Raw genomic sequence first — 13,466 nt, forward strand, 5'->3', positions numbered from 1 at the left:
TTGTTTTCTGCATCAGAATAGTTTTTGCTGGCGCCGTTGGTCTGAATTATAGAGAGCTTCAGAGAAATGATGAGTAGGTATAACAGTCACTGAGTCATACGCTATGAATTGTAAGGGGGTGTTTCTACCACAGTACTAGTATTTTCTTAGCAGCTTAGCAGCTGTTAGTGATAAAGCAGATGCGTCATCTTTAAAAGTCTAAAGCCACAAACAAAAAAGATTTCTAATATCGCTTTAAAAGATGTTCACCATTAGGGACCAAAGGGAGTTATATTAGGAGCGTTCCCACCCAGAGTCGACCTTTCAACTTCTTTGTTAGAAAACAGCAGATGGAGAATTAGATTCAGAGCAGTGATGGAGGTCAAACATTTCCAGCATGTAAACCGATCCAGCCCCCGGCTGTCAGCTCACAGGTGGGACATGTTTCTGCCTGAGTCAGTAACCAGCTGATTGGTCAGTCAGTCAGCTGCACTTGCAGTCAGCTCCCACAGTGCCAGAAAAATAATGACATATATCCCTCAACTGGCACTACAAGGAAAATGCAGCCACAGCACAATGAGCTATTCCAAGATTTACTTGGATTTTTGTCTCATTACAGATGCAGGCCTGACACTGTCAGCAGCACACAAGCACACACGGTTGGAGAAATGCTGATGTCATCAGTGTGAGACAGCTTACAGGAGGATGTGGGGGGATCCTGTCATGTTTTGACGGCTAAAGCATTTGTGTCCGTCCACATAAGGTTGCATTTTTGGAACAGTTTCTAAACAGCATCCATAAATAATACATTTCCAGGAATGACTTTTTATTTATTTACTGAACAGAAAAGTGTTGACAAGATTAGCAGTTAGCACACTGTGTCAGCTCCTCGTGTGGGGAGAGACACGGCACCACACACTCTGGAGACCCAGCAGAGCAGACATGCCAAGCACAGCCTCTCATTTATTTAAAGACATGTTGCACATGCATATTAGATATTAGTAATATGAGTTGACTCTGGACCATAGGCAGTAGTTTCCCTGAGCTCAGTACGCTGTATGTCAGGGAAACAAAGAGGCAGACAACAACTAACAAGACATGTTCATCCTCATAAAGCTTCAGTGCACTTAGTGAGCACCAGCAGTTCACATGTGAACAGTTCAGCCAGCGATTCCTCTTTGGTGACGATGCAGTAAGTGAAACTGATGTTTCTTCTCTTCTTAATATGGTGTAAACTTTAACCCACTTCACATCATTTCAAATCTCATTAATAGTAATTATGGCTATTTAAATAAACAGTAATTATTCTTAATGTGAGCAGTCTATTAGAGTCTTAAACTTCTCGGGCTGAAAAAGTACCAGAAACTTATGGCGTTATTTTTGTGCCGCTATTCTGAGCGCACGTAAAAGAAAATGCAGGTGCAAGTGTTGCATTTTGAGGAGAAATTTATTTGGAGCGAAGAAAAGCTCAATTTGAGTGAGCAAAATTCATCGCTGCGTGCAAAAGATGTATTTCAGTGTTTGCTATTATCCACACACACACACACACACAATAGCAGCCCCGCTCGCTCGGTTTTTGCAATTTTTTTTACGTCCCCTCAGAATAGCGGCATAAAAATAACGCTAAAGGAAACTGAAGTTCCTTAAATAGCCACATATTCACTTTATTCTTCACTTGAGCCACTCTGGTGTCCACTTTAGAATCACATGATGCATGTCGTTGAACTATGGGAAGCTGTGGGAGCTCCCACACCTTCTTACCTGTGTAGGAGCAGAGAACATGGGATCGCTGCACATTGATCAGCAGGTTCAGTTAGTGACAGTGCTAACCACTGAGCTGCACAACTGCTCATACTGCAAAGCTGCATTTAAAACTGCAGGTTATGAGCATTTCAGTGTGACGAAGCAAAGGAGACAGCAGGGGTTTTGCACATGCTCGGGTCGCAGCTTTCACTTTCATTCATCATATTTGTATTTTTAATCCACCACTAAATGTTTAAATGCTTACTGTAGCACCTCACATCTAACTTTAACAGCAGCAGAAGTAGTCCGGTGCACATTCGAGATGAATGCATTTCTAAGGTCATCTGACCGAAATCTCCAATCTCCTGCTGAGCATTCTCGGTCATGCGGCGTGGAACTTTTCAGAGTTCCAGTCCCCAACAGTCGTTAGGAGTGATAATCCCATAATCACTGCCATCCTTAATGGGCTGTTTCGCTCTGAAGTGTCTCAGGCTACAGTGTGTACCGCGTCTCCCTGTGCCTTAATGAAGTTATGCAGATTTATGCAAATGAGGTCTAATCCCCGGGACACTGGGGACTCCGGGGTCCTTAAGTCGGTTAGCTGGCCTTTTCTGTGCCACCACTCTTGAGGTGGCACAGTGAATGAGAGAGGAAGTCCAAATGAGCGAGTGAAGACAAAGCAAGAGTAGATGAGAGGTGTGTGATGAAGTTTCGGAGGAACCCGTAGGAGGGCGACTTGATGAATGGGAGGGTGAGAGAGAAAGGGCAGCTGCCGGGAGATAAAGCAGTGACAGAGTGAGGCACAGGCTGAGAAGGAGAGCAAAGCACTGGGATCTACCAAGAACACGGACAGGCGGCTGGGCTATGCAGTGATATTTTTGGATTTAGAAAGATAGGAGGTGCACTCCCTCAGAGCTGTTCTCCAGAAAAATCTGAAACATGTGTTGATAACAACATCTGAGGATGAATTCCTCCTGAATAAGAAATGTGTCTGTAGTGCTTCTTGTTTCTATAAATGAGCAGTTCTTGTAAATCAATATTCCCTGACCTCCTTTCTAAGGCTCCTCTGCATTTCATATCAAAGGCTTGAGATCTGCAGACTCACACCTGCTGAGATTTTTGCAGCATTATAAGAAGCAGCTGTGCTCTGTGACCAAACCTGCAATCGACTGAAATGCATAACTCCATATCTCACATGATGCTTTCTAGCATACTGACCAAAGCTACAAAGTTGCATTATTCCCTCCAAAGGCAAACATGGGTGGCACAGTAAAGTCAAAATACATTATTCCAGCAAACTAGTTCAAGGCAGATATGACTGAATCCTGCAGTCGGGAACTTTGTTTATGCTGTTTTTAAACAAGCGGCCGATTCATCAGCGTTGATCACTGTGAGGGGCAAAATATGGGCAATGTGGTAATGTGTGTTTTTTATCATTTTAAAGATACATGTTAGTAGTGTCCATTTACTGTTAGCTCCACATGTTATTGTCTCCTCAAACATACTTTGGATACATTTTGTTTTCCTATTTTTATTGTGTTTTGTGTGCTTTTGCACTTTTTTCTGTTTGGAGGTGTTTGAACGGACAAATAACAAACAAAATCATAATTTCAGAGGTAACAAGGCAGTACATGCAGGCTAAACTGCAGAGTTTGCAAAATTGTGGTGCATTTTACAGTAATAGCCCATTTTGAATTAGCAATGATGAGGTACAACTGTCATTATCTCAAATAGATTTTCATAACAAATACTCTACAGTAAGGATAAGGAAGCTTTAATTCCAGTTGTTTCCTGCTTTTTAAAGCTAACAGAGGGAATCGCAGCTCAGATCTACTTTGAAATGTCGATTTAGTTTTCAGCTCAGCCTGTGTCACAGACTTCTGATGCAGTTGTAACTGAACGATGACAGAATGGCATCCATTCAGTCTTTACGTGTCTAAACTATCAGCCCACAAAGAAATACATGAAGTGTGTCCACGGTGAAAAACTCCTGAGTGGGATCGTTTCTTCTTTATTCATCTTTGCTTCTGTCTCACATCAAGGTGAGGGATAAACCTCCTGATTACCTGACTGGCTGCTGTTGATGCACTCAGGCTTGTGTCCTGTTTTCATCTCGGCATTAGGAAAAAAGCACAGTAGGGAAGCATCGTTTGATGCATTAGTCTTCGGGGCACTACTTTTTCGTTTTTAATGAAAGGCTCTACCAATTAAAAGCCGATGATGTGGAAGGAGGTGGAATCCTCCCAGACCCTCGTGGCACGAGAAAGAGTGCGTGCGTGTGTGCGTGCGTGCGTGCGTGCGTGCGTGCGTGCGTGCGTGCGTGCGTGCGTGCGTGTGTGTGTGTGTGTGTGTGTGTGTGTGTGTGTGTGTGTGTGTATGTTTCAGCTTTTCATAAGTTCATTTCTTCACAGGGGCCCAGCATGCTTACAGCTTTATTGACTGGTAAGCTGATTATGATGAAACTACAACACAACTCAAGCCATTAAAGCAGAAAAATACAAACGCATAACACTGCAGCATTTGACCTCGCGCACAACTGCAAAATCTGGTCCTTAGCAGGCCTCAAAATCAAACACAACCTCGGGGAACAACAAAATAAGTTACCAAAAATGAGGCCGAGAGGCAGAAATATGGTGTGAAAAACTAAGTTCACCTTTTCTCACTTCAGGAAAAGAGAAATTAACAGCTGAAAGCGAGATGTTGCTAAGCAAATGCATTTGATTCACTGATCATCGGTGAGTGTGAGCTCCTCTAAAAGGCTGCTGCTGTGGTGCATTCAGGTGACTTAATGCCAAGCAGGGAAACATCAGCACCGATCTTAGAGAAGCAGCTGCTGCTACTCATCAATCTGGGAAGGGTTATAAGCCCATTTCCAAACAATTTAAAGTCCATCATTCCACAGTATGAACGGCTATTCAAGTGGAAAATATTCAAAATAGTTTCCAATCTTCCCAAAAGTGGACGTCTTAGCAAACGTATCCCAAGGTCAGACCGAGTGTTGCTCAGAGACACTGTGAAAAAAACTACCCAAGAGCAACATCCCAAACCTGTTGGCCTTGATCACTTTTGGAACAACGTCCTTTGGACACATTAGTCCAAAGTGGGGCTGATTGGCCATGAAGTACAGTTCCAAGGGGGGGCACCCTGCAGTGATTGGGCTGAACATGAACTGTTCTTCATACCAAAGTAAGGCCGTCTGTGTGACAGTCATGACTTGGCCCAAACACCAGGATAATGATCCCAAGCATATCAACAAATCTCATAAAGCCATATTTTAGGTTTAATGTTTAAACAGGAGTGTTAATACAACTGTTTCATTGCTGCATTATAATAAAACCGAGTGTGTTGAGTTTGTTGCAGAAGAACGAGGCGATAAAGGTGAATCTTTGCTAACTTTGAATTTGTTACAAATGTGTTTTTGAGCTGAGATGGATCGAATTCCAGGGAGCAGCTGAAGCAGTGAGTGTAACAAACTCCTCTCCATCCTTAACAGCAGCAGAGTAAGTTTAAATGTACCATACCTTACTATTCTAAAAACGTGACTGTGGTGTCAGGTAGCTGCCACCACCAAAACAACGTGCGAGCGTGGGCGGCATAATCTGAGTGAAGCTGCTCATTATAAAACCCAAAAGGAAGATAGACAAATAATTGTTTCAACCTCATTTCAACAAGGAGACGCACAAGCTGGAGAGAATGGCTACACACCCTCAGCACCCCCAGCAGGTACCATGTTGCTTCGCTGAATACGTGCCCACATAATGCCAGAAGGCAGTTAGGCGTGGCTGCACGTTGGGCATCTGTGGAGAGAGGAGAAGGGTGGAGGGAGATGGAGGGAGTGCTGGTTGTCAGCTGAGATGAGGAGCAGCAAGGAGGAAGGAGCAAGTTGGAGAGGAGAGTGTTTACAAGCTCCAGGAGTTTACAAGTACATGAGTGTGCGCGTGTTCTTTTGTGTGTCCACTCAGTAACGTGTGTGTGTGTGTGTGTGTGTGTGTGTGTGTGTGTGTGTGTGTGTGTGTGTGTGTGTGTGTGTGTGTGTGTGTGTGTGTGTGTGAACGAGAGACAAAGAGAGTGTGAGTGAGAGACGAGTGATTTCACAGCAGCAAAGTGCGATCTCGAGGCTCTGACTCACTCCTGCCTCCAGCAGCAGAGTTGCTGTGTTTACACCCTCAGAATGAAACAGATGGAGCAGAAGAATAAGGTGAACCACAGAGGAGACCCTGCTCTTTCTGTTTGTTTTGGACTGTTTAAGTATTGCCAATATTGACGTCTTTTTGTAGGTCATTTTTAATATTGTTGAATTTTCTAATATCATTTTCTAAACTGTGCATCTGTAGGGAAACAGGCTACATTTGTTCTGCATCGCTGTCACAGCCATCCAAGAAGAAAGCAGATGGAGCGCTCACATGTCCGATCACAGCCTGATCCATGTATTCGAGCCGTATGTTGTTGTGGGTGTATGTAACATTTCTGTCTTCCTGCCCTGGAGCATCAGACTCAAGTGTAACCTTGAGTGGAAACCATCAAAGCCCAGAGAAACATGGAGCTCAAGGACGCTCAGGTGGCTGACCTTCTGTCACCGGCTGACAAGCAAAAAGAGACTCAACAGGCAAACTAAATTCTGTTTACACTTTATTCTATTAATGCATGTTGTTTGTGTGTCAAATCAGGTCCTTAAAAGTCAAAGGTTGGTGTAAATCTGACTAAAGAATCTGACTTTGCAAATTTAAGAAAATGAGGAAGCTACCGCAGCCTGTTGTCTGTGTGTGAATCTGACGTAAGCAGCAATTTAGGATTCGACAAAATGTGGCAACACGGAAGCAACGACTGTGCTTCCTCTAACGGTCAGGCTCCAAAGGTGAGTCAGGCCAACGAGACCCCCGTTAAACCTACCAGAACTCAAATGTTTGTGTTTCAAATGTAATCACAGGGTTGGATTGTGTTAACTTTTAAAGGTAAGGGAGTGGACACCTGGAAAGTGATAACTGCCTGCTAGAGTCTAATTATCAGTAACTACAGTGGGATGCAAACGTTTGGGCAACCTTGCTAATAGTCATTGTTGATGCACCTGCCTGATTGTGTTTAAACAATAATCGCACACTTTCTGTAAATCCAATAAACTTCATTTCACTTCTCAATTATCACTGTGTGAGTCTCCTGTATGATATATTTAACTGACATTTTTATTGCAACAATCCCACTGTGTGCATGAATACAACAGGTACATCTGACTTTTCAGGCAGTAGAACATTTAAACTGGTATATCAGCCTGATCGAGTGTTATTCATGCAATGACAGCGAGCTATCTGATGCCTTCTCAAACAGGAAATGGTTAATATTCTCTTAGGAGACTTCAGAATATGGAGTTTGCCTGACATTACATTCATTACATTAATATGCAAAAATATTTGTTATTTCTATGCATGTAACATCTGACTGTGTGTGCATGTAGTGTGAGAACACGTCCCTCAGCACAGTAGTGAGGCTCACTGATTGCATAGCAATGACACAGAGGAGCGCAATGTATCAAGATACACACACAGACTACATGTCAGCACAACATCGTCCTCCTGCATCCATACGTCTGATTCAGTTGTCTGTGTCTAAAGGTCACCAAAGGTAACTTCAGCCCAACCAGGTCGCCTAAAACTAAAAAGCAGAGCCAATTATCTGTCAGCTCTGGCCCAGCGTTCAACACTGACCGCAGTGTGTGAAGGATGTAGACTGTAAAGCTACCTGGAGCTGCTTAATATAACAGTGCACTTGTACCTTTTCGAGCAGTCTGTGTGTGTGTACATGACAGTGGGTGGGAGTGCGGGTGGAGGAAACGGGGAGGTGGGGTTTCTATGGCAATGAAGTGTTTGTGCTTCAGCTGCAGAACGGCAACATCCTCCCTGGAGGACAGCGACTTTAAGAGTTGTAATCTGGCAAAGTCTTCTCTGAGGAGCAGCAAACACACAACACCACGTGAGCCTAAAGGTTGCTGCGACCTCCCGACGTGTAGAAAAGGAGGCCCTGTCTGTGGGCGGATCACGGGACATGCAGAGCGAGGGACGTGCACAGAGGATCAGGGTACAGTAAGGAGAGAAGGTTGATAACGGTGCATGTACATGAGTTACGTGAGCTGGAAACCTTGACGGCTAAAAATGTCCTCGTGTGTTTGAGCATCGTTTCCCGTTGACTTATCCTGTTATTGCCTTTAATTACATTTAATGTTTCATCTAAATAGCGGTGTTCAGAATAAACAGAAAACCAGGATCAGTAAACATATTGTAGCCCATGAATTATACATTCTCTGTCAAGGCCACTTGGAAATGAGCACGTTTTCAAACAAACTACAGAAACACAAGGTTGGGAAACATTTCGAGTCCTGTAACACTGAATATATGAAGTAATGACTATAGAATACATATGAAACTGTAGCTTTTATTTCACCTTTTTACAATAAATGTCTGGGTGTACTAGTACACTGTCCTCATTATTTGAACTTTAGCCGTGTGTAGACCCACAGTGTCGTATCATACATGACAGAATTTAATGTTTCCATTTCTCAAGATTTTTGTTACTAATAAGTAACTTTTATCATTTATCTGGGTCATTCTCAGCAGTGATCGTTACCCAGTGCTAAATTAGTAAGTAAGAAACAAAAAAGTGTTAAAAAGTATAGAAATAATGAAAGTATTTGATATTTGAATTTCCACCATAAGTTTGATGGTGCAACATTTACTTCTGTCTGCTGCATTTTGTCACTTTTATACTCCATATATAAGCGTGTGTGTGTGTGTGTGTGTGTGCGTGCGTGCGTGTGCGTGTGTGCGTGTGTGTGTGTGTGTGTGCGTGTGTGTGTGCGTGCGCGTGCGTGCGTGCGTGCGTGCGTGTGTGTGTGTGTGTGTGTGTGCGTGTGTGTGTGTGTGTGTGCGTGCGTGTGTGGGCGTGTGTGTGTGTGTGTGTGTGCGTGCATGAAGTGTTCATGTGAATATTTCCACCTGGAAATCTCATTTTTCTGATTATTCTGACATCGTGTGGATTATCTGTCGTTGTGTTGCAGCAGACTCTGACAGGTGTGAGCTCTGGTACCTTGTGGAATACTTCTGAACAACATAGTTCTACCTCACAATCACAGTAATCAGCACTTTCTAACGTTATAAAAACGTGCCTGACACTGGTGTCTAATGAGCCTTCTCACCTGATACATCTATAGCTCAAAATGACCTTTGAGCAGCTCGCATGTCTTCCGAGTGGCCTGACAGGCCCTACCTTTGCTGAAGCACACGCCTCCTTTTCCTTAACGATCCTATTTAGACCTATCAGATGTTTGGGGGGCAGGGACAATCAAAAACACCTGGAAAGAGCTGGTCGTAGGATGTTTGGGAGAAATGTTTTCAGAGTAATGGTGAAAGAAACAAACAAAATTAAAAGTCTGTTGACATGTTTCTGTGTCTAGTGTAGATTATAGCACACGCTTCGATCTAAGGCCGCGAGAGCTGCTTGATCACCTTGTTCTCACACAGTATTTCAGGTGGTAAAGTTTGCTCCTTAATCATCTCCTCCATGCTCAGCATCAGGCTTTGTGATATCAGCACATTATTGTAGAAGCCACCCCACCTCAAACAGAAAAACTCTCCGCTCTGCTTCGTGTAGCATGACGGCTGCTTCACCCTCACTGTGCTCCACATGAGGAAGCTTTCTTCACTTACTGTATATCTGAGCAAAAAGAAGCAGCCGGATATTAAATGCTGATCAAATGAAGCCTCTTACAAAGAAAAAGCAAAGATCTTTACTTTGGATTAATTTCAGCTCTCAGTGCCTTTTCCTTCAACCAGTTTAGGGCTTTCTTCACAGATCTTGGTGTCCATTTACACTCCTCCTCTGTGCCTCCCTGTTCATTGCCCACATCCGCCGGGCACTATGACAACAGCACCAGCAGCAGGCAGGGTTACCCCAGCCATAAGCCTTCAGCAGTCATAGAAAACGACCCTGGGGAGGCGTTCAGATAGCACCGATGTGAACTTCTTTGCCCTTCTCTCATAAACACGGGAAGCTTCCTGCCACACACTGAACCAAATGCAAATCCTCAGGAAAGAGACATTTAAGATATGAACACAGTGGAGTGAGTCGGCAGCGTTCCAGCGAACAGCTGAATATGTTCACCTTTGCAGAGTCATCCACGCTTATCAGCATGGAAAACTAAGCAGAGCAGGATTAATGTCAATTACCCAACTCCAACATCAATTATTCAACTCGACTGCACATGTGTGGAGTTTCTTCTCAGCACCTCCGTGTGAGGAAAGAGTGTTTTTATGTGAAAACCTTATTTCATTTTCAGCTGCTGTCGTGACTGTTAGGAGTGCAGAGTCACATCGCTGGCTTTTCCACAGCAGGCCTGTAAACTACCCAAGAGCAAGGTGCATGGTAGAAGGCAGGCAGCTTGTTTTCTGTGTTTAGACAGGGGGTCCCGAGCAAAGACTTTAATTCAGCCAACATCTGAATGTTTATCTTCTCCGCCCTGGAGAAACTGACATTTTAAAGAGGCATTTTAATCCCTTGCGTCAATATAGCCTTCACCAGCCTGGAAAATGAATGGCAATGACACACATCCACTCTTTCTTCCTCTGTACGCCACAGCCTCATCTTCATCTGCCCCGAGGTGCAGAGAACGTGCTGCTCACGGCTGCAGAGGCACGTCTGAAGTCTGGTCACACGCTCGTGGTTGGGAACAACATGCATGATTTGCATCAAAGATAAAAGTGCCACAGGGAGGTGGGGACGGGTGGAGACAGCTTTGAATTTCATGCCCACGGGCTCTTATGCAAAATCCATCGGTTCAGATATATTGTTTGTTTTTGAAGCTTGCTGGAGATCGATTAATGTGAAACAGCGATTTGGAAGGCAAACGAAACTCAGAATGGTTTCAGCGATTACTGAGTATAAACACTGAGGACGAACCTGATTCCATGAAAGCAAGTGTACTAAAGGATGCAGATACTAACCTTTAACAAGAGGCTCCAAGTAAACTCAGGAGCGCATCAATCTACACAAGCTGCTGCTGCCGTGAAACGTTTGGCATCCGTAAAGTTTCGCTCGATTTCTGATTGGTTTCATTTATCACAGAGTTCCGACCCTTGTGACGTGTCACGGCCATTAAGCATGCAGGGGACACCATAATTGAGGCTAATTCTGGAAAACAACGTGTCACCTCAACGTCTACATCATTAGGATGCTATTTCTAACAGCTCCCGAGTCAGCAAATCAATCACTACCGCCGGCCCTCGATGAAAGCAAAGCAGGCTGTGGACGCTTGGATAAACAATCTGAAGGAGGAAAATCTAGATTCTTACTTTGACTGTCAAATTTCCTGATGATGGTATCCAGGAAGGTGTTCTGCGGAGCCACATGGCCCCTCCGGACTGGCATCTTCGCTGCAGTGGCCCCTGGACTGCGAAAGACTTTGCGGGACTTTGAATAATATCACAGCGAGAGCGCAGTTCTCCAATCTCCGCAGCCGGGCGCACGACGCTCACGGCGCTCCCGGCATGGACGCTACAGCGCCAGGCTCAATCCGGGGGCCAAAGTTTTCCCAAGTTTGGCCGCAGAGAAAGTGAAATCTCTTTCCACGAGAAAGTGAGGAAGAGGAGAGTTCTGGAAAAGGAGGCGCGCTGTAGGATCTGAGCCGTTTTTTGCCCTCCAGTTTCCAGCCTGAGAGGCGCGAGCGTGTCTGCTTGTGTCCCCCGAGGGGAGGGCCGCCTGTCAGGTGATGTTCCTCCTGCTCTCACACTCGCTGGAGCGCGGGGGACCACTCATCCTGCACTACAACCCGCTCCCGTGAAGCGAGCTTTCCGACGAACCTCTGTGGAGCCATGGCTCTGGCGCTGAGCTGCGCGTCTTTATTCTTCTCTTATTCCACCTCCTCCTCTTCGCCACCTGAAGCTCAGCGCGTTTCACTGGGGAGGAAATGAAGAACACCGGATTGGTTGCATGAAAACAGCAGAGCTCAAGAACAGCAGCCCGAAGCGTCCTAGATCAGTGTTTTTTTAGGAGGTGTTCACTGTATCTCTCTCCTCCATCTCGCTGTGCGCTCTGCCAGATGACTTCAGCTCCACTGGCTTCTAACTGCGTCTCTTTTTAACCCTTTGCGCATCAGGAGCGAGATAGCCAACCTTTGATGGGTGGAGGAGAAGGAGCGCGCTCTCGGCCATCCCTGCTCTCCTCACCCCAGAAAAAAACTGCTTATTACACCTCCAAGAGCTTTGCAGTTTGGGGGTTTTGGTCGCTGAAAATGTGGCCCAGATATCATTAAAGAGCACTGCAACTGATTTAAATGCCTCAAAACAAGATCATTTGTCACAAAGATGATCTTGTAATGAATGTGTGGTGCAGGTGATGGTGGATACGAGCTCTGAAAGGCTGCCGTTGTTAACAGGTGTTCGGCTTTGTGCTGCATTACCTGTCCTCAGCAGCTATGGGAGGGATTCAGTTTACATCCACGCCCTTCTGCCCGCTCCTGTGCTGCTTGTCTCTGTGTAACAAAAGACTCCATCCATACCTCACAAAGGAACATTCACCTGCGCGAAAGTGAAGCGTGTCTCTTTGCCTGAGCTGATCCTGAATCAGCGAGTTTGCCGTGGATAACGAAAGGCCGTTTAAAACGCGTTGCTGGTGCTTCTTTATTGTGCTTCAGGGAGGGTCGGATGGGGATTCACCACTCAGCCTGCTCAGCTACGTCACAAGGGTTCCCCCCTTCCGTCAACCTGGGGATGATGCCTTCATGGAGCGTCGGGTATTGCGGATCTAGCGGATGGATTGAAACCCAGTCCTGCTCTTCCGCTCTATTTTAGCATTACATGTAATATCTTTAAATATATGAATGTTCTCCAAACATTAAGAACGCGTAACGTGTCATTAATTTAGACTGTTAGCTAAAAAGGACTAAATTGTATGTCGGAAATGAAACCACATACTGTCATGGTACACAACAGTACAATCTAATTACACAAAATGATGATGATTATTATTGTTATTATTATGTTGTCACAAGTTAATTATTTAACTGACAAGCTCGTTTTCTTGTGATAAACGGTTGGTAGTATATATATTGTCATTGTGGGGGAAATGAAACAGAAATGCTGATTATGTCCCAAAGACGAGATCGGATGAAATTCTCATCTTTTTGTATTAAAATGCAGCCGCGTGTGCGCTGCTGTCAAAGCCACTGGGAGCAAGAGTAGTTTGTGAGCTGCTGGGGACACTAACGAGGTGAAATTACGATGACCTTGTTTGAAGCATCGCTTCAATTTAGCTGTGAGGTATTAATTTTCCGACTGGTATTGAAGGCATCAGCAGACAAAGCGTTTTCCTGAATCCCTTGAAGTCCATTGGAACCGGACTGCAGCCGGTTCACCTGTGATGGCTCCGACTGAGGAAAACGTCCTTGTTTTCAGCAGCGCCAAGCAAAGGCCTGAAGCCCTCTGCTGCTCCGTGGAAGCATTTATCAAAAATGTCCTGCACAGCTCCATAAGGCGTCCTCCCCCCTTTTTCCTCAGCATCATATTTTTAATGATTAGTCACACGTGATAAATTGCAGCCCTGCAGCTGGACGAAGACTATCGATCAAAACGTGAGTCTTTGGCATGAATTAAAAATGCAGCGGTTACTGCTCTTATTACTTCCAGCAGTATTTACTGAAGCAGCTGAAAGCCAGAGGAGGCGTGCTGGTCAGCCTTCCCCTCAAAACTCCCTTATTTAGTCAA

At 44.8% G+C, this 13,466-nt stretch overlaps 1 protein-coding gene and 1 long non-coding RNA gene across 2 annotated transcripts in view; one reads left to right on the forward strand and one right to left on the reverse strand.

Moving 5' to 3' along the window:
• The window catches only part of kcnh2b (potassium voltage-gated channel, subfamily H (eag-related), member 2b), a 249,338-nt gene extending 236,307 nt beyond the window's left edge, over window positions 1-13,031 (reverse strand). Inside the window, exons 1-2 of the mRNA XM_026180214.1 lie at window positions 12,164-13,031; window positions 11,058-11,660 (exon numbers count right to left, since the gene is read on the reverse strand). Coding sequence (XP_026035999.1) covers window positions 11,058-11,133 — 76 coding nt within the window. The 5' untranslated portion in view covers window positions 11,134-11,660; window positions 12,164-13,031. The remainder of the gene's footprint in view (window positions 1-11,057; window positions 11,661-12,163) is intronic.
• LOC113029379 (uncharacterized) lies at window positions 1,051-6,830 on the forward strand. The gene is made up of 3 exons (XR_003273399.1): window positions 1,051-1,171; window positions 5,782-5,920; window positions 6,057-6,830. It is a non-coding gene; the product is annotated as an uncharacterized LOC113029379 (long non-coding RNA).
• Window positions 13,032-13,466: the final 435 nt, after the last annotated feature.

Source organism: Astatotilapia calliptera, chromosome 9 (genome assembly GCF_900246225.1).
Source record: "Astatotilapia calliptera chromosome 9, fAstCal1.2, whole genome shotgun sequence".
NCBI classification, from domain to species: Eukaryota; Metazoa; Chordata; class Actinopteri; order Cichliformes; family Cichlidae; genus Astatotilapia; species Astatotilapia calliptera.